The 26,964-nt window shown below is 41.0% G+C and overlaps 1 protein-coding gene across 1 annotated transcript in view; it reads right to left on the bottom strand.

Moving 5' to 3' along the window:
• VWA3A (von Willebrand factor A domain containing 3A) overlaps window positions 1-26,513 on the bottom strand; it is a 60,073-nt gene extending 33,560 nt beyond the window's left edge. Inside the window, 5 exon segments of the mRNA XM_045849170.1 lie at window positions 19,542-19,596; window positions 21,182-21,256; window positions 21,350-21,474; window positions 26,020-26,137; window positions 26,452-26,513. Coding sequence (XP_045705126.1) covers window positions 19,542-19,596; window positions 21,182-21,256; window positions 21,350-21,474; window positions 26,020-26,137; window positions 26,452-26,513 — 435 coding nt within the window.
• Between the last annotated feature and the right edge of the window lie 451 nt (window positions 26,514-26,964).

Below are 26,964 nucleotides of genomic sequence, written 5' to 3'. Positions count from 1 at the left end.
CACTTTGCTCAGTTACACTAGGGCAGTATTTTTCTCTAACGAAGGTCAGTCTTCACGTTAAGTGAGCCTGTCCTCTTTTCTTTCTTTTGGCATCTATGATAACATACCTGATAATATACCTTTGGAATATCACAGTAATTTCCTTTTGTCCAGGCCCCTCAAAGCACAACCACCAAACCAGGGCAGAGACCACACATCCTCTCACTGTTACTATTACCATGCTAATTGTTGACTGTTACCTATCTTATACCCACCAATGTAAAATAAATACAAGGGGGGACTCCCCAAAACCCCAGAATTATCTTCTAGAGGTGGGCCCCCTTGTAGTACAGGCTTCCCCTGCTACATGAGTGTTCTATGAACCCATCTGTATCATTGTATCAGCTGGCACTGTTATGAGAGGTGTGCTTAGCTTCAGTGAATTTTTTTTTTGAAGATTCTTTCAATGTGTTTGACCATTTCATGATGGGTGATTTAAGAGCACACCTGCCCACACTGCACTGAGTGCTCAGCAGTTTTGAACCCAGAAACGGCACAGCCCTGTGCCCCATACTCCCTATTCACCTGATCTCAACCCAAGTGACTTTCGTTTTCCCAGATGAAATAAAGTCCTCAAAGGGAAACATTTTGCCAATGTGAAAGAGGTGAAACAAACAAAACAGCAGTTGCACTAGAAGGCATCAAAATTGATGAGTTCAAAAACTGTTTTGAGCAGTGGAAAACAATGCCTTGATAGCTGTATTACATCAAATGGAGAGTACTTTGAAGGTGGCTGAAGTTTACACATGTAAGAATACACACTTTTTTTACAAATAAATTCCAGGGTTTTTGGGGGGGACCTCCTTTGTATGCGTCTATTCCTTTTACTTTTTATTTAACCCCAGAGATTTGCCTGCTTTGCTTTCTTCCATCTCCCCAATTTACCACCAGTGAATTTTATGTAACCCCCTTATGCCTCCTCCTTTGATTGTAATGTATAAAATAAGGTGCAAAACTGCCATTCTCTGGAGCATTTTCTCAATCCATTGAGACTTTGCTTCCCAGCAGTTGCCATCAGTTTGGCTCAAAGAAACTCATAAATATTCTTACAGGCTTGGAGGTTTCTTACATTAACATTTACTTGGAATAGTGTGGCAGGATTCCAAAGAAGCCCACCCAGGACCACCTTATAGACCCTGACCTGTGCTTGGTACCAGAAGGAGCCCACTGTGCCTCACCAGCTCTTTGTTTTACATTGGGTGAACTTGGGTGAATTTCCCTTGGGATTCTGGATCTCACTGTTTTGAGGTAAGAGGCCCTGATTTTATTTGAGCCAATTTTTAAAATCCTCAAGGTTAAGGGTTGAGAGAACCCAGGCTAAGGTGGGACAGTAAGAAAAGTGGGTGGCTGGGTTTTAGCTTTGACTTTTCAATTGAAATTGTTTTCTGAGAGTCTGAACAAAAAAACCCTTTGCTGGATAAATGGGAGCCTGAACTCATTGGGCTCCAAAGATAAGGTGCACGCCCTTCAGCCTGAATCTTGGGGTATTCTTAGGAGATGAATCTTTGTGGAGGTGTCAAAAGCCATCCTTTATGATATACAGGAAGGAGCCCCTTAGAGAGTTCCAATTCTACTGTAATTAAACAACTGACTCATCTGGAGACACACACCTAAAGGTTGGGTACTTAGTGCTCCAAGTCCACACAGTTGTATTAGGCAACCAGGGAGAGAAACCAAGACACATAAGGGTTGACTATAACCCAGGAAGGAGATGACAGTCTCTTGGAATTCAATCCATATGCAGCATATTTCAACTCACCACACAATATCCCTAGAAATTTGTTCAGACTCTGAAGATAATTTAAAGAAAACTAAAATTAACATGGGAAATTGTGCCTCCAGGGCTAGAAACTCCCAGCTCCCAACCCCCATTAATATTCATGGAGATACACAATAAATAGGAAGCTTGTTCTTGCATGTACTTTACAGAAATGGGAAGACTTAACTGGAAATGATATCAACTTAAGATGGCCAAAATTCAGTTTTCTTTGGGTGCCTAAATTAATTTTTGCATGCAAACTTAGAAAAATGCTGGCTCTAAAATTAAACTGAATGAATGGGAAGCATATCTTGATTGGAAATTAGAAACTTCTAAGAGGAGCACAGGTAAATTTTTTTTAAATGTTAATAAGAAATTTTACAAACTTTCTTTGAACTAAAGAAGGCTTCTGAGGTTAATAAATGCCAACACCCCATTCCTCTCCTTGGCTGTCTAATACAGCCATGAGCTCCTCCACTATATTCTTTGCTTTCTGAGCTTCCTTGTCTAGATTTGCCCTCCCCCTCTATCTACTCCATATTCCCCTTTTATCTACTCTATATTTCCTCCACTACCACTCCCTACTGACTTAGGGGAAAATGAGAATAGGAATTCAAACAAGGGTAATTCAGGAATTCTAGCAGTTGCCTTTGGAGAAATGCTGGTCTCAAGCAGACAGGAATAAACAATTGTATACATCCTTGGACTGAAACAGAATTAAGGTATCTGCCTAAAGATTTCCCCAATTTTTGCCTTGGCTAGGTAGCTTAGTTGGTTAGAGCTGTGTCCCAAAACACCAAGGTTGTGGGTTTGATCCCAGTCAGGACAAATACAAGAATTAGACAATGAATACATAAATAAGTGGAATAACAAATGGTGATGTTCTCTCTCTTCTCTGTTAAAAAAAATTTAACTGTTGAGAACATGTGATGCTGGCTATTCTGATCTGTTCCAGTTAATATACCTACTGGTTTCTGGGAGCAAAGTAACAGAATGACTAAATAGAGTTTGCTAGGAAATTCTTGTAGAGGAGTCTATTTTTATTGTAGAAAGCTAGGTCACCTAGAAAAAAAGAAGAAACAGAGCGAGCATAGGGCTGCTGCAAGGATGATGAAAGGGCATTTCTCCTTCTCCTTACTAATCATTTAGGAGAAATACCATGAAAAAGTATGTGGGGGTGGTGGATTACTAAGGTTCTTATAAATACTGGGGTTACTTTATTTGTTCTTAAATCACACCTAAGTTGCCTCCACTCTCACAGTAAAACTTCTGTATAGATGGTAGGGATATTTAATCAACCAATGTCTGCTTTTAAATCAGAAACTGTCCCCTTCCAACTAGGGGATGTTAAGGGGCAATATATATATTTTGATAATCAAATCTGTCCCAACTCACCTGATAGGGTGAGATTTTCTTGAAACTAATGATGCCCACATAACCTTTTGCCAGAAGGGTGAAATGTATTTAGAAATGAGTAAATCAGATATTGAACTAACTTGAAAAATAATAATTTGAAGGGAACCTCCATAAGAGGAAAAGAATCTTGAGACTCAACATTTGTTGTAGGATAGTTCGCTGCAACCTTGGGCCTTTTTCAGTATAGATATTGGCAAGATCAAGTCAGCCACTCCTATTAAAATAACTATTGATATTCCAAAAAGTCCAAAATGATGAAAGACTCCCAAATTCTTTTTTTGAAGCCAGCATCATCATAATCCCAAAACCAGATAAAGACACAACAAAGAAAGAAAACTAGAGGCCCATATCACTGATGAACATAGATGCTAAAATCCTCAACAAAATATTGGCAAACCACATCCAACAACACATTAAAACAATCATACACCATGACCAAGTGAGATTCATCCCAGGGATGCAAGGATGGTACAATATTTGCAAATCAATAAACATAATACATCACATAAACAAAAACAAAGATAAAAACCACATGATCATATCAATAGATGCAGAAAAAGCATTTGATAAGGTACAGCAGCCATTTATGGTAAAAACACTCGGCAAAGTGGGAAGAGAGGTAGCATTCCTCAACATAATAAAGGCCATATATGAGAGACCTACAGCCAACATCATACTCAATGGACAAAAACTTAGAGTTCCCACCAAGATCAGGAACAAGACAAGGATGTCTGCTTTTACCACTCAACATAGTACTAGAAGTCCTAGTCACAGCAATCAGACAAGAAAAAGTAATAAAAGGCATCCAAATCAGAGAGGAGGAAACAAAACTGTCATTGTTTGCGGATGACATGATAGTGTACATAGAAAATCCTATAGACTCCACCAAAAAACTACTCGACCTAATAAATGAATTTGGCAAAACAGCAGGAGACCAAGTCAATACTCAGAAATCAAAGGCATTTTTGCATTCCAACAATGAAACATCAGAAGCAGAAATCAAGAAAAAATCCCATTTGATATAACAACAAGAAAAATAAAATACCTAGGAATAAACTTAACCAAGGAGGTAAAAGACCTGTACTCAGAAAACTACTCAACACTGAAGAAAGAAATTAAGGAAGACACAAACAAATGGAAGCATGTACCATGCTCATGGATTGGAAGAATTAACATCATCAAAATGTCCATACTATCCAAAGCAATTTCTAGATTCAATGCAATCCCTATTAAAGTACCAATGACATATTTCAGATATAGAACAAACATTTCAGAAATTTATATGGAACCACAATTGACCCTGAATAACTGCAGCAATTTTGAGAAAGAAGAACAAAGTAGGAGGGATCACAATACCTGATATCAAACTGTATTACAAGGCCACTATAATCAAAACAGCCTGGTACTGGCATAAAAACAGGCATATAGACCAATGGAACAGAACAGAGAGCCCAGAAATAAACCCAAGTCTCTACAGTCAATTAATATTTGACAAAGGGGGTAGGAGCATAAAATGGAGTAAAAATAGCCTCTTCAACAAATGGTGTTGGGAGATCTGGACAGCTACATGCAAAAAAATGAAACTTGATCACCAATTACACCATACATAAAAATAAATTCAAGGTGGATAAAAGACTTAAATATAAGTTGTAACACCATAAAAGACCTAGAGGAAAACATTGGCAGGAAAATCTCAGACATCCCTCGCAGCAATATCTTCATGGATCTGGCCCTTAAAGCAAGGAACATAAGGGAAAGAGTAAACAATGGGACCTCATCAAATTAAAAAGCTTCTGCATGGCTAAAGTAAACAGCATTAAAATGAAAAGAGAACCAACTGTATGGGAAAACATATTTGCCAATGATACCTCAGACAAGGGTTTGATCTCCAAAATATTTAAAGAACTTACACGACTCCACTCCAGGAAGATAAAAAAAAACAATTAAAAAATGGGTAAAGGACTTGAACAGACATTCTCCAAGGAGGACACACAGAGGACCCAGAGACACATGAAAAGATGCTCAGCATCAACAGCCATCAGAGAGATGCAAATTAAAACCACAATGATACCACTTCACACTGGTCAGAATGGCTAACATAATCAGATCAACAAATAAGTGTTAGAGAGGATGTGGAGAAAAGGGAACCCTAGTGCACTGTTGGTGGGAATGCAGACTGGTGCAGCCACTGTAGAAAACAGTATGGAATTTCCTCAGAAATCTAAAAATGGAACTGCCTTTTGATCCAGCAATTCTGCTGCTCGGATTATACCCTAAGAGCCCTGAAACACCAATCCAAAAGAACCTATACACCCCAATGTTCATAGCATGACAATTTACAATAGTCAAGTGCTGGAAGCAACCTAAGTGCCCATCAGCAAATGAGTGGATCAAAAAAACTATGGTACACACTTCCGGCAAGATGGAGGAATAGGTGGATGCACCGTACCTCCTCGCACAACCAAGAATAGAACAACAATAATTTACAGATAGAATAACACTCAGAACTGATAGAGGATTTATCTAAATGGAAGTCGGACAGCCAAGAAGTTGAAGTAGACCCGTACATCCAGACTGGTAGGAGACGATGAGCCGGGCGGGCACGGGGCTGGCGCGGGTCGGCGGCGTGCGGAGGTCGGGGAAAATTTGGCACAAAATTGACGCGACAGCCATCCGGGGCGCAAGAACTCAGCGGTGATCCCTGAGTATGCAAACTGCGGCTGGGGGACCCAGTGAGGCAGCGATTGTGGACCAGGGCAGAGCTCGCAGCCCAGGAGCCCAGAGAAGGGTCTGAGCCCAGGAGAACGGAACTACCACCATTGTTCCCTCCTGTCCCCGCTCCCACCCCCGCCCCCACCCCCACATATAACGTCATAATCTAGCAACTGGGGTGCCTAGCCCCCCACCGTAACAAGAGCGACTAGACCGAAAAAAAAAAAAAAGGAGAGACAGGGAAAGACGTAAGACATGTTTCCAACAGAACAGATCAGTCCCCCAGGACTCATCCTTTTGAGCGACTAAGAAATAGCCAATCTATCAGATGCACAGTTCAAAACACTGGTGATCAGAAAGCTCACGTAATTGGTTGACTTTGGGCACAATTTGGATGAAAGGATGCAGGTTACCATAAAAGAGATGCAGGAAGATACACGGAGGAGAGTCAGTAGTGAAAGGAAGGAATCTGAGTCTCAAAACAATACAGTGGACCAGAAGGAAGATAGAATCAACCAAGCAGGAAAGCATGATGAAATAAGAATTCAAAAAATCGAGGAAAAGCTTAAGAGCATCCAGGACACCTTTAAATGTTCCAACATGCGAATTATAGGGGTACCAGAAGGGGAGGAGCAACCAGTGGAAAAGTTATTTGAACAAATAATAAAGGAGAACTTCCCCAATCTGGCAAGGGGGACAGGCTTCCAAGAAATCCAAGAAGCTCCGAGAGCCCCAAAGAAGTTGGACCCAAGAAGAAACACACCAAGGCACATCATAATTACATTAGCCAAGGTAAAAACGAAGGAGAGAATCCTAGAAGCAGCAAGAGATAAGGGGACAGTAACCTACAAAGGAGTTCCCATCAGACTGTCAGCTGATTTCTCCAAAAGAGACCTTACAGGCAAGAAGGGGCTGGAAAGAAATATTCCAAGTCATGAAAGACAAGGACCTACATCCCAGATTGCTCTATCCAGCAAAGCTCTCATTTAGAATGGAAGGGAAGATAAAGTGCTTTTCAGATAAGGTCAAATTAAAGGAGTTCATCATCACCAAGCCCTTATTTTATGAAATGCTAAAGGGACTTATCTAAGAAAAGAAGATAAAGAAAAAGACATGTATAGTAAAAGGACAGCAAACTCACAATTATTAACAACCACACCTAAAGCAAAACCAAAAGAAACTAAGTAAACAACTAGAACAGGTACAGAACCACAGAAATGGAGGGCACATGGAGGGCTAGCAGCAGTGGGGTGGGAAGAGGAAAGAGGGGGAAAAGGTATAGAGAATAAGTAGCATAGAATGTAGGTTGAAAATAGATAGGGGGAGGGCAAGAATAGTATGGGAAATGTAGAAGCTAAAGAACTCATAAGTATGACACATGGACATGAACTAAAGGGGGGGAACGTGGGTGGGAGAGGGGGTACAGGGTGGAGGGGAGAGAAGGGGGGAAATGGGACAGCTGTAATAGCATAATCAATAAAACATATTAAAAAAAAAAACAATGGTAATGACTTCCAGCCAAGATGGAGGTGTGGATGGACACACTGTGTGTTCTTGTACAACCAAAATTAAGGACAACAAAAATTTAGAAACAACAACAAAAAAACCCAACCAGAACAGACAGAAAGTTGAACTGTACAGAAGTTCCGACAACAATTCATCCAGACCAGTAAGAGGGGCAGAGTGGGCGGCTGGCAGAGAGGGGTCGCAGCAGGAAAAAGCGGTGGCTGGCAGATCCAGGTGCACAGGGCACAGGCAGCAGCTAGCAGATCCCGGTGGCAGACCCTGGGTGCAGGCGTGGGGAGGTAATGAGCAGACCCAGTGAAGCACACAAGGCAGCTGGCTGTCCACAGTCACACATTTGCACTCAGATAAACCAGGTGAAAACGGGCAGTGAGACAGACCGTATAACCCAGGGCCCCAGCACCAGGAAATAAAGCCTAAAAGCACTGATTGAAAACAACTGTGGAGGTTGAGGTGCTGGGAGAGACTCCCAGCCTCACAGGAGAGTGCGTTGGAGAGACTCACAGGGTCTTAGAACATACACAAACCCACCTGCCTGGGAACCAGCACCAGAAGGGCCCAATTTGCTTGCGGGAAGCAGCAGAGGGGACTGAAATCCGACAGAGCGGAGAAAGTGCAATTGTTCTCTCTCTGACCCTGCCCCCACATATAGCATCACAACCCAGCAAATGGGCTGACGCGCTCAGGTGACCACCTAATGCTCTGCCCCTCACTACATAACAGGCAAGACCAGAATGCTTCCCCCCCACCAAAAAAAAAGGCTCAAACGGAAGAACAAATGGAAGCCCCAGAGCCAATACTTTTAAGTGACTAAGAGATAGCCAACCTACCAGATGCACAGTTCAAAGCACTGGTGATCAGGATGCTCATAGAATTGGTTGATTTTGGTCGCAAAATAGATGAAAAACTGAAGGCCACACTAAGTGAAATGAAGAAAAATGCACAGGGAACCAATAGTGGTGAAAAGAAAACTGGGTCTCAAATCAATGGAATCAACCAGAAGTAAGAAGAAAACATACAATCGGAAAAGAATAAAGAGAGAAGAACTCAAAAAAAATGAGGAGAGGCTTAGGAACCTCCAGGACATTTTTAAATGTTCCAACGTCCTAATTATAGGGGTGCCAGAAGGAGAAGAGAAAGAGCAACAAGTGGAAAACTTATTTGAACAAATAAGCCCTGGCTGGCATAGCTCAGTGGATTGAGCGCGGGCTGGGAACCAAAGTGTCCCAGGTTCAATTCCCAGCCAGGGTACATTCCTGGGTTGCAGGCCATAACCCCCAGCAACCGCACATTGATGTTTCTCTCTCTCTCTCTCTCTCTCTATCTCTCTATCTATCTATCTATCTATCTATCTATCTATCTATCTATCTCCCTCCTTTCCCTCTCTAAAAAAAAACAACAAAAACAAAACAAAAAAAAAACAACCAAATAATAAAGGAGAACTTCCCCAATCTGGCAAAGGAAACACACTTCCAGGAAGTCCAGGAAGCTCAGAGAGTCCCAAAGAACTTGGACCCAAGAAGGAACACACCAAGGCACATCAAAATTACATTACCCAAGATTAAAATGAAGGAGAGAATTCTAGAAGCAGCAAGAGATAAGGGGACAGTCACCTACAAAGGAGTTCCCATCAGTCTGTCAGCTGATTTTTCAAAAGAGACCTTACAGGGAAGAAGGGGCTAGAAAGAAGTATTCCAAGTCATGAAAGGCAAGGACCTACTTCCAAGATTGCTCTATCCAGCAAAGCTTTCATTTAGAATGGAGGGGCAAATAAAGTGTTTCCTAGATAAGGTCAAGTTAAAGGAGGTCATCATCACCAAGCCCTTATGTTATGAAATGTTAAAGGGACTTATCGAAGTAAAAGAAGATAAAAATATGAACAGTAAAAAGACAGCAAACTTACAGTTATTAACAACCACACCTAAAACAAAAGCAAACTAAGCAAACAAATAGAACAAGAACAGAACCACAGAAATAGAGATCACATGAAGGGATAGCAACAGGGGAGTGGGAGGAGGAGAGAGAATAAGTAGCATAGAGGGTAGGGAGAAAATAGACAGGGGGAGGACAAGAATAGTATGGTAAATGGAGAAGCTAAAGAACTTATGACACATGGACATGAACTAAAAGGAGGGAATGTGGGTGGGAGGGGGTGTGCAGGGGGGGGAGGGGAGTGAAGGGGGAATAGGATAACTGTAACAGCATAATCAATAAAATATATTTAGAAAAAAAACAACCATGGTACAACTACACAATGGATTTCTACGCAGCGGAGAGAAAAAAGGAGCTTATGCCCTTTGAGACAGCATGGATAGAACTGGAGAGCATCACACTAAGTGAAATAAGCCAGGTGGTGAGGGACAAATACCATATGATCTCACCTTTAACAGAAACATAATCAACAAAAGAAAAAAGCAAACAAAATATAACCAGAATCATTGAAATTTAGAACAATCTACGAATAGCAAGAGGGGAGGGAGGAGACAATGCCAGGAAGGGTTTTCAGGAACTAGTATATAGGACACATGGACAAAACCAATGAGGAGAGTGGAAGCAAGGGAGGGAGGTGGGTTTGGATGGGGTGGTGGGGAGGGGTGGAGAGGAAATGCAGACAACTGTAATTGAAGAACAATAAAACAAATAAATAAAAGAAATAAAATAAAATACTGATAATACTTTGCCTTTACCTATTTGTCACCAATATCCTTTAAGATTTGATGTACTAGCCCATTAGACAAGATTATTTAAAAAGGGAATTTATAATTCCATGTACAAGCCCCTGTAATTCTCCTATTCTTCCAGTAAGAAACTCAATGCTAAAAAATAGATTTACACAGAATCTCATAGCATAAATGAAGTAATTATTCCTAAACATCCTGTGATTCCAAAGCCAAATAATGTATTATCAGCAATTCCATGGACAGCCAATATTTTTCAGTGATAGAGTTATGTAGTGCCTTTTTCAGGAAGGAAGGAAGGAAGGAAGGAAGGAAGGAAGGAAGGAAGGAAGGAAGGAAGGAAGGAAGGAAGGAAGGAAGGAAGGAAGGAAGGAAGGAAGGAAGGAAGGAAGGAGAGAGAGAGAGAAAGAAAGGGAGGGAGGGAGGGAGGAAGAAAAGAAAGAGAGAGACAAATATCTCTTTGCTTTCATCTGGGAAGATTACAAATTTACTTGGACAGTTATGTCCCAGGGATATATGAAGAGTCTCACCTATTTCTCTTAGATACTAAAAGCTGACTTAAATGATGTTAAATTTCCTAGAGATTCCACTCTAATTCAATATGTGGATGATTTACTTTTATGGTCTAGACAGGGGTCTCCAACCCCCTGGGCTACAGATGGGTACAAGTCAGTGGCCTGTTAGGAACCAGGCTTCAAGGGAAGGTCGTCAGAGCTCCGCCACCTGACCCCCACCCAAGCCTGAGTTCCACCTCCTGTTCCGTAACACCACTCCAACCCCCACCCAGGGAAAATGCTGTCCCTGGTACCACAAAGGTTGGGGACAACCTCTCTAGAACATTACTAGACTCCCAAAGGACACAACTTACCTATTACAACAGCTGGCTAGCTAGCTAGCTATAAAAGGACATCAGGTCTCAAAGGATAAGCTTCAATTTTGCTTACCTCAAGTGGAGTACCTTGGCTATCTCATATCTAACCCTGAAAGACTCAGAGGAATGATATCCTTTCCTCTTCTAAAAACAAACAAGGCCCTGGCCAGGTACTTCAGTTGGTTAGAACATTGCCCCAATACACCAAAGTTGTGGGTTTGATCCCCAGTCAGAGCACATGTAAGGGGCAACCAATGAATACATGAATGAGTGAAACAACAAATCAATGTTTGTCTCTCTTTCTCTCTCTCAAATCAATAAAAAAATTTTTTAAATAAAAACAAAAACAGCTTAGAGGGTTCCTAGGTCTGACTGAATGCTGTCACAATTGTATTCTATTTTTTTTATTATTATTAATGGCTCAGCCTCTATATGTCCTATTAAAGTCAAAATGATCTAATCCAATTCAGTGGAACCCAGAAGGGAAACAAACTGTAAAATCTCTAAAGAATTATCTAAATCTGCTCTGGGCCATCTTAATTATACACTTCCCTTCTTTCTTGTCACACATGAAAATAAATGAGATGGCTCTGGAGTTCTAACTCAGAAAAATAAAGGTCATCAGAGACCTAAGTATATTAGAATCAGTAACTAGACTCTGCTACAGTCATGCTAAGTAAACAGAGAAGAAGAGAGAAAGGCTCTCCTTCAACTAATTACGTCCTTTGTTCTGTTGAATCTCCACTGTATTCTCATCACACTCAACGCTTCTGTCAGTAGTCTGGCTCTTGCTTTCTACACCTACTATTACTTGAACTTGATGTAAGAGTCTTAATCCAGCAATTTTGCTACTTTCTTTGCAAGATGAAGATATCCATGACCTGGGGTTTTTTTTTTTTTTCCTTACTAACTACCTTCTTGTTCCTAGGAATAGTTTACAGGAAATTCCTATTGATAATGCTGACTTAATTTGGCTTACAGCTAGATCTTTGAAAGATAAACACAAATGTTACTGAGCTGGGTATGCAATAACTTCCATGGTGGACATAATTGAAGGTTCTTATTTACCTGCATAGGATCTGCCCAAGAAACATAATTAATTGTTCTAACTTGGGTTTGTCAATTGGCCAAAGATCAACTATCCAATATTTACACTGGTAGTGTGTAAATATTGCCATGCCCTGGGTGTAGCTCACAACTCTAGAATGTTGTTGAAGCAGCAGGGCTTCTTAATTTTCTCAGGGCATCCCATAAAAAATGGAAAGGAGGCTGCAGAATTATTAGATGTCCTACAAAATTCAAACAATTGGCAATTATTAAAATTCCAGGGCATTCTAAAGTTGCCACCATGGAAGCAAAAGGAAATCACTTAGCTGATGCTACAGCTAGACAGGCAGTATTAAACAATCAAATTATCCATACCCAAGAATGCTCCTTGCTTCCTATTAAATCAATAAAAGACTTTTTTATTATTGTTAATTTAATTTTTTATTGTTGTTCAAGTACAGTTGTCTCCATTTCCCCCCCAACTCCCCCCACCCCAGCCATCCCTTTCAATAAAAGACTCTTTTAATGGTTCCAATGGACAGCTACTGAAGAAAAGAGGATATGACAACAAATGGAGAAAATTTTGTCCCAGGCAAACAGATAGGGCTTGGGCCCAGTCAGAAATCAATCTTACCTATAGGGGCTTAATTACCTGTACTTTAACATGTGCATGAACTAAAGCATTAGAGTCTGAAAAGATGATTTCACTACTGCTGTAATGTTACTACTACTATAGCTCATAAAGTATATGTAGATCAGATATTCTATCTGTCCAAATATAACCCTGAAAAATCATTCCACAGGTCCTAAGGACATTTCCCACTCTCCTCAGATTCATTTGATGTATGGTTATTGGATTTTATCCAAACGTAACCACCTCAAGAATACAAATATGTGTTATGATTTGTATGGGTTGAGGCATTCTCTTGCAGGAGAGCAATAGCCTTAATGGTAGGTAAATTATTATTGGAAAAAATTAACTTCAAATGAGAAATTCCCTCTAAGTTACAGTGACTGAGGGACTCATTTAACTGGGCAAATAATGCAATCCACTTGTAGTATTTGGCCTATTCTACAGTATTTTCATTGAGCTTATCACCTCAGTCCTTTGGATTGACGGAACACACAAATGGTACAATTAAAACTCAACTAGGTAAATTTTCAGAAGCTTTTAATCTCCCTTGGCCAAAAGGTCTCCCTACAGTGCTCCTCAACCTAAAACCTACTTTTGGTAAACATAGACTTTTTCCTTATGAAATAGTCACCAGCCATTCTATGAATCTGGATAAAGGGACATATGAATCAACCTTACTAAAAGGAAACATTCTCCATTATGATCAAGGGCTCATTAACTAGATTACAGGGACAGATAAATTAGTGACATTCATTTCACAGTACACTCCTGAAAATGAAAACTTCAATGACTATGACTTACAACCAGGAGATTTTTGTCTATTGGAAAAGACAAAAATTAAAGACTCTCTCTAGTTAATTGAAGACTCTCTCTATTTAATTGAAGACTCTCTCCACTTTGTTAGGAGAGACCTTATCAGGTGCCAAGCAGGTGTGTTACTTCTGCTGAAATAAGTAAATATATATTAATATATATATATTAATTTGTTATTAATGTATTATGTATTATATTATATGTATATTGTATCCACAATTTATATATATATATATTGTGGACACACACACATAGGTCTGTCCAGAAAGCATGCAGTCACATAATGTGAAAAACAGATATGTATTGAAGAAAATACAAGATACAAGAAACATTGTATATAGGATAATAACGCCTCAGCCCCTTTCAAAGTAGGCACTTTGGGACCTCACACAGTTCTCTTAATCACCATCTGCTTCCCCATTGTATTTTCCTGAATCTCATTGATGGTCTGAAATATCTTCCTTTTCAAAGGTGGTTTTAGTTTTTGGAAAAGCCAGAAGTTGCAGGGCACCAAATCTAGCCTGTAGGCAGGCTGAGTCACCTAGGTGATTTGATGTTTTACCAAAAAACTCTGCATGAACGTGTGATGCATGAAAGGGCGTGTTGTCGTGACGAAGCTGCCAATCACCAGTTTCCCATAGCTGCGACTGTTTTTGCCATATCTCTCAACTGATAAAGAACACTGAGGTAGTACTCCTTATTAATTGGCCTGGAGGGGCATACTTGTGATGAATAACACATGTGCAATAGAAAACAGAGTTAACATGGTCTTGAGCTTTATGTGACTTTGCCATGCCTACTTTGGGCGTGGAGAATCAGGTGACTTCCATTGGAGTGACTAGGCCTTAGTTTCTGGATCATAGCCTTGGACCCACAATTCATCTCCGATTATGACCTTCTTGAGGAAATCTGGTTTATTGGTAGCAGTTTGAATCAAGTCATTAGCAACTGCAGCACATTGTTCCTTCTGCTCTAATAGCAGAAGCTGTGCAATGAATTTTGCCACAACACATTTCATGCCAAAATCCTGTGTCAAAGTCTCAGACAGAGTGGTTTTTGGAATCCCCAGAACAGCTTCTAGTTCTCGCACTGTCAGTCACCGATCTTTGTTGATTGCAGCCTGTAATCATTCAACATGCTCAGGTGTTCTGCTTGTTGCACGTCTTCCAGAACGTGGATCACTTTCAACAGATTGTCGACCAACTTTGAAGCATTTGTGCCACTTTTATTTGCACTGCACTCATTGCATTGTTCCCAAAAGCCTTTTGAATCATCTGAATAGTTTCCACAGAAGAATGTTCAAGCTTAATGCAAAATTTGATGCAGAATTGTTGCTTTACTCACTCAGTCATTTTGAATGTGATGATCACACAGTACACATGTTCACTCAATGGTATTTACCACCCCCTTACTAGTAAAGTGAAGTTGTCATTGTTGACACATGTGCATTCAGTCCACTGTCCTTGGATGCCAGGTTACATTGATGTTGTGCAAAGTGTTCTCATTATATTAACAATGGCTGAACTTTTCCTGGACTATCTGTGTGTGTGTGTGTGTGTGTGTGTGTGTGTGTGCGCACACATTTATATTTATCTTCACCTGAGGACATGTTTGATTTTAGAGGGAGGCAGAGAGAGAAGGAGGGAAACATCAGTCAGTTGCATCTCCTATGACTGAACCCACAACCCAGGCCTGTGCTATAACTGGGGATTGAACCCCTAACTTTTTTTATTGTTGTTCAATTACAGTTGTCCCATAGAAACCCCAAACTTTTGGTTTATGAGACAATGCTCCAATCAACTGAGCCATGCTGGCCAGGGTGGGATGTGTATATTTTCAAGAGAAGTTAAAAGGAAGTAGTTTGTCTTAATAAGTTAGTTATTTCTGAGTGAGTAGAGACCAACTAAGAAGAACAAGGGAAGTTGTAGAACATTAGTGGAAAAGGAATATTGATAAAGGAATTTTATGTATAAACACTAGAACCCAATTATGAGAATGTCCTTACTCCCTAACCCAACAAGGACAACTAACTATATTAATTCAGACTGAAGCTGAAATGGCTATAAAAACCTGGCCCTTTACAACTGCTGCTGAGACACGGGAAATTTACTTATGAGACTCCTACTGTTTTCTGGGCCTCTATAATTTTAGATGGTAATTGTAATTTACAGCATTGTGTCCTTACAGCCATGGCCCCAAATAAACCTTAGGATTACAGCTTCCAATTACACAACTAGCAGGAATTAGATGAATAATGAACAGCATTTGTGTGCTTCTATGGGAAGTAGATGAGCCATAGTAAATGGGTACTCATCTTATGGTCAGATTGTGAAAGCTGAAGAGGTGTATGGTGTGCCCTCAAACTATAAGTAAATGTTATACTAGATGCAAACTACAGAGATGTGATACAGCAAAACCTGGGTCATAACAGCTTATAGGTTAGAAAATATCCAGAGTGTTTTTCTTAGCAAAGGCCCATAATATTTGACTGTCTCCTTCCCCTTACCTGCCTTTCAGTTTGGAGAAAAAATTCGGCCTGGACTTCCATCCAAGGTTATGGTCTTGCCCCATCCCCACAGGTCCATCGTTCAGCAAGACAAATGCTGACACTGAGACTTCCTAGGAATGAGCCTTCCTAGCACATGGGACCTCATTATCCAACAAAAAGTTTAGTCGTCTGTGCATCCTTCAGATTGATTTAGGACCAAAAGGGGTACAAGTGGACAAAAAGAGAACCACATACTAAACCTGACAAGCTCAGGGGAGGCCTGTGTGGCAGGCTTACAGATCAGAGACCTAAAGTAATCCCAAGGGATGGTTTGAAAAGAAAACTTCCTAACAAGAGAAAGTTTGTGGCTGGTGGTCATGTTCTAGGCCAGTAACTTCCCTGACCAAGTCCAATCTTCGCTTTAACTGAGTCTATCTATTGTCTTTTTCCATCTACTGTAACATATCTGGATAACAAACCTTTGGAATATCAAAGTAATTTCCTTTTGTCCAGAAGAACAAGGGAAGTTGTAGAACATTAGTGGAAAAGGAATATTGATAAAGGAATTTTATGTATAAACACTAGAACCCAATTATGAGAATGTCCTTACTCCCTAACCCAACAAGGACAACTAACTATATTAATTCAGACTGAAGCTGAAATGGCTATAAAAACCTGGCCCTTTACAACTGCTGCTGAGACACGGGAAATTTACTTATGAGACTCCTACTGTTTTCTGGGCCTCTATAATTTTAGATGGTAATTGTCCAGACCCCTCAAAGCATAACCACCACACCAGAGCAGAGACCACACATCCTCTCACTGTTATTATTATGATGTTAATTGTTAAACGTTAACTATCCTATACCCACCAGTGTATGTGTCTGTTCCTTTTACTTTTTATGCAATCTCAGAGATTTCTCCACTTTGCTTTCTCCTGCCTCCCTAGTCTACCACCAATGAATTTCATGTAACCCCCTTACGTCTTCTTCTTTGATTCTGATGTATAATAAGGTGCAAAACTGCCATTCTCTGGAGCATTTTCTCAATCCATTGAGATTTTACTTCCCAGCAAGAGTCACAATTTGGCTCAGATACACTCACAAAAATCATTACAGATCTGGACGTTTCTTATGTTGACATTACATCAGCATATTTAATTTCATTTCTCTGGATCCTCATTTATTTTCTTTCTCCACCATCACAGGCAGATTTGTGAAGCTTGCTGGCTGTCCTGGTATTTCTGTGAGTTTCTAATTATGTTTCTAACCACTATTGCCACCTACCTGTTGATGCTGTTGGATTCTGCATGTAACTACTCATCCTGTATAGCTGCACTGTGAATTAGAATTTTCATTCATATGAAACTGATAGTTTTTCAGGGGTGGTGGATTCCATTTCATGCTTTTTGCCTTAAATCCTGCATGACTGGATACCTAGTTTTCTGTTTAATTCCATTTCCTGCTCACAGAGGTGTTTTGTACCTCTCATACCTTCAATATTTCCTTTCTGCATTCTTTTAGCAAGTGATTTTGTCTCCAATTTCACTGAGAAAACAGAAACAAACTGAAGAGTAGTAGCAGTTGTTTTTTTTTTAATTTTTCCTGCAGAATCTACCAGCGTACCTGACCCTGTGCCCACACATTTTGCCTTTTTCCTGTTACTATGGATCTAAAGCTAACTCTCCAAGCCCTGCAATCAACCCTCTGGCTTGTCAAATAGGTACTTTGCTCCTATAATCAACCTTCTCTTAGACTACCAGGTTCCTCCCTCTCTACTGCCCATCACACAAGGAAATACACATTTCAGGACCCCATCTCTCCTGCTACTACTCCATTTCTCTGCTTTCCATTTCAGCAATGCTTCCTTATCTACAGTTTCTCTGTGTCCATTCATTAGACTTTCCCCTCATCATTTAAAGCCATATTTATGAAGGTGACCAATGACCTTGCTCTTGTCAAATCCAAGTTCTCAACTCTCTGGAACTCTGAGTAACTAGCATAGGACACAATTTGAAACAGACTGAAACACTTAATAGTACACTGGTCTTTCAGGACAACCACATTTTCCTGCTCACCTTTCCACTCACTGGCCAGTCCTCAATCTCCTTTACCAAATTCTCCTCCTCTTCCTGAAGACTAAATATTGGGACACCCCCAGGGAGCTTGTTCCTACAGGTGTTGGACATGGGCCGACAGTATTACCATCGCTTGAGAGCTTGTGAGATGAGACATCTTAGGTCTCATCCCAGACTTACCTAATTAGAGTCTGCATTTTAATAAGATCCTCCCACCCCCAGGGGATTTGGCTGCACAACAGTGTTTGAGAAGCCCTGACTGGTGTGGCTCCATTAGTTGGCATCATCCCACAAAGTGAAGGGTTACCAGTTTGATTTCTGGTCAGGGCACATGCCTGGGTTACAGGTTCAGTCCCTGGCTGGGGTGCGTACAAGAAGCAACAGATCAGTGTTTCGCACATAGATGTTTCTCTCCCTTTCTCTTTTCCTTCCCCTCCCTCTAAAAATAAATAAATAAAATCCTTAAAAAAATAACATTTGAGAAGCACTGGGTGAGTGCTCAGTTCTTTCTCTACTGTGCCTATACCAGGGTTTCTAGCTGCCACACTGTTGGCAGTTTGTGCCAGATAATTCCCCTTCACAGGGAGCTGGACTGTGCACTGGGGGGTATTTAGAAGTTTCCCTGTCACCCTCCCTTACCAGTTGTGACAACGAAAAATTCTGCAGAAAATGCCTAAGGTGGAAGAAAATGGTGAACCAGAAAAGCACCCACTGGAGAAAAATAGGCTAAAACAAATATAAGAGCAAAGCAAAGATTAATTGGCCTATAATCACTCTTGTACACTCCAGGGCTGAGAAAGACATTTAATCAAAGGTTCAGTAGAAGTTACCTGCAGATTATCAGCCTTAGTCTTATAAATCTCATTAACGGTCTGTGGTTAGATGGTCCAAGGCACATCTATTCTCATCCATCCAAGAGCTGTTTGTCTTCTGGTAACAACACTCTGGCTTTCTACATATAACCATCTACCTCCCTTTGAGGTCTGGTGAGTGGGGGAGAGTTATCCAAACTCCCCTTCTTCCCCCACCCCCTGGTTTTCCCCAGGAATAAGCTAGTTCCAGTCCTAGCTAGTTAGTATATCTTGCCTCGTTGGTGATGATGATTGGTCTAATTGGCCTAGTGAGAGTTGATCCTAGGACCTGGGAAGGTGTACTGAGAAAGGTAGATGGGGTGTCTATTGGTATGTCACTCTAGCTGGTGACATGTAAGCTTAGAGCTGTTGAAGACCATCTTCCCAAGCCTGGGAACAGCCTTTCTGAGAATAAAACCAACCCAAGGAAAGCAGAGCCCAGAGACAAAGAGGTGACATCATTCGAGCCCCTGGATACAGCTGTGTCTGGGTTTCTCACTTATGTAGGTTAAGAAATTTCTTCTTTATCTGAAGTAAAATTAAATTGGGGGTCTATAATTTATACCTGAAAGGGTTCTAACAAATACAGAAGTGAGTGAAAGGAGGCAAAGAATGAAATTCATATTTGTTACCTTTTTGCTGTTTTCTGTAAGCCACTGAATTCTCTGTTGATAAAGTCCTATAGCTCTGTCAAAACACCAGAAAAACTTATTACTCAAGAACAGCTCCATTACTGAGCAACAGCCACTTACATGGGAGGAAAGCGTGGATGAAATTATTTTTAACGTGTCTCAGTTTTTGGGAGAATATAAGGCAGATTTAACAGAGAAAACTGAAGGTACTTGTTTGCTAGAGATACACACTGGAGGGGCTGTGAGAAGAGCTCTGTGTGGGTGCAGTTCCTTGGTGGTGCCATGCACATTACAGGCAGCTGTGGTTTGGTGGGATGAGAATCAGGAATGAGAGTGAGCACCAAGTGCAGGCAAGGCAGTGGAGGGCGAGGGTGTTCTCATGAAGAAGGTAGAAGAATACTCTTGCTTTTCACAATTTGGTCCTTTCGGGGGAGGATGATCATCAAGGCACATGCGAGACAGTTCAGCAGCACTTTCTCAGTGTATTGATGAACAAATGAAGCTTAGTTTCCAAAAAATTAGTCGCAAACAATTCCAATGGCTGTTTGGAGACCGGCATGTAACAGGTGCTGAACCTAAAGACTCAGTCACTGGAATATAAGTGACTTGCCCTCACTGAGAGCTGTTGAGCTTTGGGATCTTAGGGAAGGGCAAGGAAGGCCTTTGGATATGAAATCATGGGGCAGGGGGTGGTGTAGAGTTTTCAGGCACACACGCATATAAAAGGGCTATGAGTATGAGCTTCATAATGAGACAGGTATGTCCTGGAGACCCAGACCTGCCATTTACTAGCTGAGTGACCTTAAACAGGTGTGGTGACCTCTCTGAGACCCAGTTTCATCATCTCCAACAAGAAGACAATAATGGGACTTTATCCAAGTCAATTTACTTGAGAATCAATTTGCCAAATGACCAATTAACTGAATGGACTTGAACATTCCTTAAAATGCTGGGTTCACAATTAAACCAATCAACCAAAATATTGCAGAATTCTTTAAAAACTCTTTAAACCTTCCAACTTTAAATTACTATAAAATTTATAGTCAAAGAGTTTTGATAAATTTGGCAAATTAGTCATTTAGCAGTTGAGATTTAGTTAACTTTAGAATAATACTATATTTCAAATTGTTCTGAGGATTGAATAAAATAATGCATGCAGCTCTTAGTAGAATCTCTGACACATTAACAAATGTTAGCTATTAGTTATTACTATAGCTTTGTAGGTAAACTCAGGCAAACAGTAATCATGGGTCACAGACTGCATAGCCGGGATGGAATGCAGACATGTGTGACCAAAATCTGGCTTGGGAGTGGGGAACCTGCATATTTTGACATTTATAAAAGCATGAACCCAATCCATTGGTTACTGAAAGTGGTCGTTCTTAACAACTACACATCAAATGAGGCTGTGAGGTTTTATGTGTTTATCCAAAGAAACCATCAATTTTAGAAAGCTGAGAAAAACTGATATGATCCAACTTCTTTATGTCAGAAAAAATGAAATTGGGTCTAGAAGAGGGAAAAGACCTGCCTAAAGTCCCACAGAGATTGTCATCTGAACAAAGTGACTTTCAAGCTGTTGAAAGGTGGTACTTCTTGAGTTCTAGGGCTGCTGGGAACACACTAAAAAACATACTTACTCAGAAAGCTTTGCTTCGAACTGGCGGATGATCTGGGGTGAGAACTGCATTTTCTTCACGGCACTGCTGTCCTCCCTGAAGAAGCAATGCCTAAGAAGGGGTCTCTCAGGCCCAGGGAGCCAGGTATGTCACTGCAGGCTTAGGGTGAGGGGGTGGCTTCAGACTTACAGCACAGCTGTGCCCTGACAGATCAGGTCAGCCAAGGTGAGCTTCTCAAACTTTAAACTGTGAGTTGAAAGCCAATCATGTGCATCATCCCATGCTGAGGGCTGGATCTCCCATTCTTGTAGCCTCTGTGAGATGGAGCCAGAGTCAAACAAATAGCCATGGAAAGAGAGAGTGAGGCTGAGGACATTCTAGGTGCCAGGCTCTCTCCACATAGGTGCCCAAGAGCCACCAACTCTGATGGTCTTACCTGAAAGCAGCCTGGTTAAGATCTCACATTGCTGAAGGAACAGAGGAACATGGAGACCTGTGCTCTGGGCCAGCTGTCCTGGAAGTCTAGTTCCCTTCTCCCATCTCATGTCTAACAAGCAGCTGGACAACTCAAGGGCCACTCAGCATGGCCTGCCTGTGAGAGACTGAGTCTGCACGCATAGAGCAGCCAGACCATACTTGACAATGAAACTCCAACTGGCAACCTCTGCAGCAACTGACCTGCAAGGGTCAAGACTCGGTCAAAGATGCCAGCTTTCCTATTTTTATACCTCTGCTTTCAGCTCGGGACCAACCAAAGAAAGTCATACATGCCTGCAAACCAATCACATGAAATGCCTGGCTTCTAGTTAGGTGCCTCCAGCTTGCCTCTGCTGACAGCTTCCTCCAGAGCACACCTGGAGCCTCCCTTTCTTCATTATGAAGCTTTCTCACTCCTCTGACAGCCTTTGAGTCTCTGCCAAACACAAGTGATGGTGGCTGACTTTTGCTAGAGAAAACTCTGAATAAATTCCCTGTTTGTTTTCATTTGGGTGGTCTCTGTTTATTTCCACCTTGCCTTCTCTATGTCATTTCAGGTGGATAAGTTCTGCCTCCCTATCAGTCTGATGGTCAACAACAAATATTCGCTGACTAATGGAAGAGGGAATGAGTTTATCCTGTCCATTCCAGAGGCTGGAAGCAGTAGCAGCAGGTGACAGTTTTAGAGGAAGAATTTTCTAGCCACCACAGAAGTCTGTCCATGAAATGGACTTAGTGACACCTGCATCACTTTCATAGTGCTAAGCTCGGAATGTGGGAATATGGGTGAAGTTAAAGTCATCCACAGTGAGCATTCAACATTGGCGACGCTTTCTGGGGACCAGAAGGTAGAGAAAGCTGACCTGAGGCTCTGAGTTCACTTTGGCTGTTCAAGTCTTCTGGAGGCTGGCATTTCTTTCATTCTCCAGTGAGTGTTTCTGAGCCCTACTCTGAACTAGGCACTGTCCCTGGTGCTAGAGCTACAATGGAACAAGATGTTAGAACAAGATGGAAATGTTCTTGCCTTCTTGGAGCTTACATTCTAGTGTAGATGAATGGACAGTAAGGAAGAAAATGAAATCAATGTACATAATTCCAGAAAGAAACAGTTCCATTAAGAAGATTAAACAGGGAAGTGTGATAGAAAATGACTGGGGAGGAGATGGAGAGATCGCTTTATCCTCTCTGGGCCAAGACCTATAAGTTCAAAAGAAGCCAGCCCTGTGCATAGCTTTGAACGCATATTCCAGTCAGAGGAATGGGGTTTGGGGGGTGTGTGTGTGTGTGTGTCAGAGGGTTTGAAGAACAGAAACGTGCCCGCAGTGTTGGAGTGTAGAAAATACAGGGTACTGTGACACGTGAAGAGGCTGGAAAGGTGTGCAAGGCCTGGATCAGACAGGGATTTTACAAGAGTTCCCAGCACAACCACTGCTGTCCATGTGATACAATTGATCTTAAATGTTGCCAAAGTTGGCCATAACTCAGGGTGCAGAATGGCATCGTAATAGGAGGCTGGCTCAGTCCCACAGTGAGAGAAACCACCCTCTAGCATCTGATGAGTGTGGAATGGGCCTGGAGCACCATTAACCCACTGGGTAGTCTAGATACCAGGATGGCTTCAGCTGCTCTTGGGCAACTGCTTGAACCCTAAGTGGGTTCTGCTTGGGCTTGCACTTGTCGGCACTTTTGTTGCAGTGGGTGAGGTGGTGGACAAGAGGTTGGAACTATCCACTGTAGCTGACTGAGCTACACAGGATAGGACAGAGAATACAGAGAGAGGAAGAGTAATAGGATGAATGAAGAGTAGGAGGGAAGAAAGGAGTGTGGTACTGTTTGGTGATTTCAAGTGCACTTGTTTATGAATCATATGAAATTGTTTTGATCTAAGAGTGAAGTTGTTTACATTGCAGAACAAGATGCTGACAAAATGTCATGATACCTGCTGTTATTGGTCAACAGTAGCTCAGTGGATGATGGGCACTGCTGGGGGTTTAGCAGTGGAAAAGTAGCTACAGTAATGGGACATTTAGCATTTAAATGCAAGAGTCTGTGAGGACTCACTGAGAGTGCTCAGTCTGGGCAAGGGGACTCTATTGACCTACCCAGCCCTTTGATGACCTTGGGCATTAGCTCCTGCCTTGGTGAGACGACTCTTTACCAGGGATGGTAAAAACCATGCAGCAGCCCCAGGAGAGAGATTATCTTGCCACCCATATAGTGCCATCATTCCCTAACAATGTGCTCTAACAACAAGAAACTTTCCCTTTGCCCTGGTGGCAGCTCTTGGTTAACTAAGCTGACTCTTCTGAGAATCAACTTACCAGCTTGCAGAAAGGTACACGTCCACTGAATTTGGACTTTATTTCCCTTAAATTGTTTGCCTGAAATAAATGTAATTTCATTCAAAGGGTGTTATTTCTTTATTAGTTTATTAAGAGACATTATCCTGTTGCTATTGGCTTGTGAAATTATTATAATTCCCACAGTTAACTTGTGTTAAATAAATTACTGGCAATGACAACCTGTTTCTGAGCATAAATTTGCTGCCCAAACCAATGGAGTTCTCCATTTACTAGCTTCGTGATGCTGAGCAACTCTTCCTTTGCCTGTAAGATGGGTGTCTAAAGCTTTGGTCCAGAATAGGGCCTCGAATGTTTCTGCATAAATAGTTCTCAACAATAGTGGAAGGTAACCACAAAACAAAGACAACAACAATAAAATGCTGCTATTATGTTCCAGCAGGAGAGTATTGCACCTTAAGTTTTGTGCCCCAGGCCTACTTTCTTCATTTCAAAAGGAAATTGCAGGTATTAAAGAACTGTGAAAAATACTAGTAATTAAAGCAAACATTTAAATAGCACTTATGTGTCGAGAACTTTTCATAAATTAACTCATTTAATTCTAAAACATAGGTTCTATCATTAACCCCATTTTACTGACAAGGAAGCTGAGGTATAGAAAGTTTAAGTAATTTGCCCAAAGTTACACAGCTAGTAAGTGGTGAAGCTGGGATTCAAACCCAAACAGAAAAGCTCAAGTCATGTTTGTGATCACAATACATACAGTCTTTAAATTAGCACCACATTGTGACTATCTTGACTAGGAACTGTGAGAGAAGGGACTGAAAAGATCACTTTCTCATTATGTGATTCTCCGTTAATCAGTGTTCTGCCTTTGAACTGCCTAAAGCCATCGTCCTGTCTCACACTTACAGAAACACATGAAACATTGTTAACATATGAACGCTAGATGTCACCCTTCTCATCTTTCAGGACTCACACTGGTCAGTGATAACACTGAGCAAGGCAGATGCAACCCAACTTTCTTCCAGTTTACCGGCATTTGAAATGATCCATCAGGTTTTGGAAAGTTGATTTTGTATTATTACTATTTGAAGATTCACTATTAAATACATTCTGGATTTTGAGTTTATAGCATAATGATTGCATTCTAAAGGTTAAACTTTTCAAAGAGAATAGTTAAGATCTTTGTGTTGGGGTGCTCCCTTCCCTCTTTCTCACTGCCACTCACTTATACGGCAAAGAAGGCCCTGACTATGGCTGATAAATGTAGGGCTGGTCCTTGTACACCTGGGAAGTCATGTATTTATATTATATTAGATGAAATAAAGATATATCATCAACATCTGAGGTCATTGAAAGAATCCCTCAGAATCTCAACTCTATTGATATTTCCTCATTTTCTCTTAATTAAACTTGCTTTTCCATAAGTGCCCATGCTCAGGAAAAGTAAGACATGACTATTTTCCTGATTGTTTAATTGCCAGCATTAAAACTGTATTGTTTTGCACTGATATCATTTCACAGGTGTGATATTTAAACTCCAACATGGTTATGGGGCAGGCCAACAAGACAATCGTTTCTATGGTAAAAAGAATTCTGAGTTTTAGACAATCCACTCACCATCTTGGGAAGATGGCTTACACATTGAGAGTCAGCCTGAAACATAGTACTGGTTATTCTAGAGGTTAATTCTTCCATAACTCTCTTGCTCCAACAGCAATTAGTGAAACTGATTTTTAGATTTAGATTTTAGGGAATCCTAAAAAAAACCTAACAAATCTCAGGTAGGGGAATTTTAGAAATCAATTTCTTAGACTTCAGGCTTTGAGAGTGTGGACAGTCTTCTTTACATGCTCCTGAACATTTCATGATATGCCTCAGAGAACTACAAAATTTCTATAAACAGCATAGACATTCTTCGGTCATTTCTAAAGGTGAGGGATTAGATATAAATGCTTAACTAATCTTTTTCAGTCCTGGGATCCTATGTGAAGAGAATACCCAGAGTTGGACACACTCTGTATTCCCTCACTATGATCTATAAACACCGTGACTCAGTTAAAGCACAGAAGTTTTTACCAGTAAGTCTTGTGTCTGATTAATATGTGTAACTAGCAGTCCATCGTCTGGATTTTGGCCAAGTTCACTGACATCCTTCTGGATCAATTGCTTCTTTGCATCTCTGTTTCTCTTTGTGCTACAAAACAAAGTGATCTGATCAATGTCCCAGCACTGGATATTGATTCCACACTGACAGTACCTCTAAAAAAATTTTTATTTCCATGCGGTAAGTGGGGAGGGTTCCTGTAGAGTCCTAATAAAATATGATCTCTGGGTTCATGAGAAATTTTACTCTACTGTTCTGGTGGATCATTGAAGCCCTCAGGTATGAGATAATGCAATGATGAGTTACCTGCCTCACTATATGGCAGGTGTCCGTTCCTGCTTCAACTCCCCAGGGCAAAATATTATTGTCATTGTATTTATTTGCAAAATCAGAGAGAAGCTTACCAGTGATTTTCTAGATATTTATTATCTTGATCGTGGGAGACATGACTAGTTTGTGTTGCCATTATAAAGACACTCAGTCCTTGTTCTCCTAGGGAGGAAAATAATTCCAGGGAAGAGAAGGGTAAGTGCAACACTGAGACAACAGCCTTGGAGTTCTCTATATTCAACTCAACTCTCCTCTAATCCATCCAATAAGTACTTACCAAACACCTATGAGGTATCAGACTTTGTGTTAGGTGCTGAGGATATAATGGTGATCAAGATAATGAGGATTTCTTATTCTTGGTCCTTTTGACATTCTTGGTTGTGAGGTTGCCCTGTACATTGTAGGATGCTTAGCAGCACCCCTGGACTGTGCCTATTAGATGCCAGTAGCACCCCTGCCCCCAAGTTGTGATAACCTGCACTGTCTCTAGATATGGCCTGATGTCTCCTGGGAGCACAATCATCCCCAGTTGAGAACCACTAAGCTAATGTTGTTCTTGTCCTTTGCAGAGTTTGATTCTAGAGGAG

This window comes from Phyllostomus hastatus, unplaced genomic scaffold (assembly GCF_019186645.2).
Source record: "Phyllostomus hastatus isolate PE091 unplaced genomic scaffold, TTU_PhHast_1.1 phas_contig_64, whole genome shotgun sequence".
NCBI classification, from domain to species: Eukaryota; Metazoa; Chordata; class Mammalia; order Chiroptera; family Phyllostomidae; genus Phyllostomus; species Phyllostomus hastatus.
The sequence above is the reverse complement of the archived record's forward strand: the minus strand, read 5'-3'. Positions and strand labels throughout refer to the sequence as shown.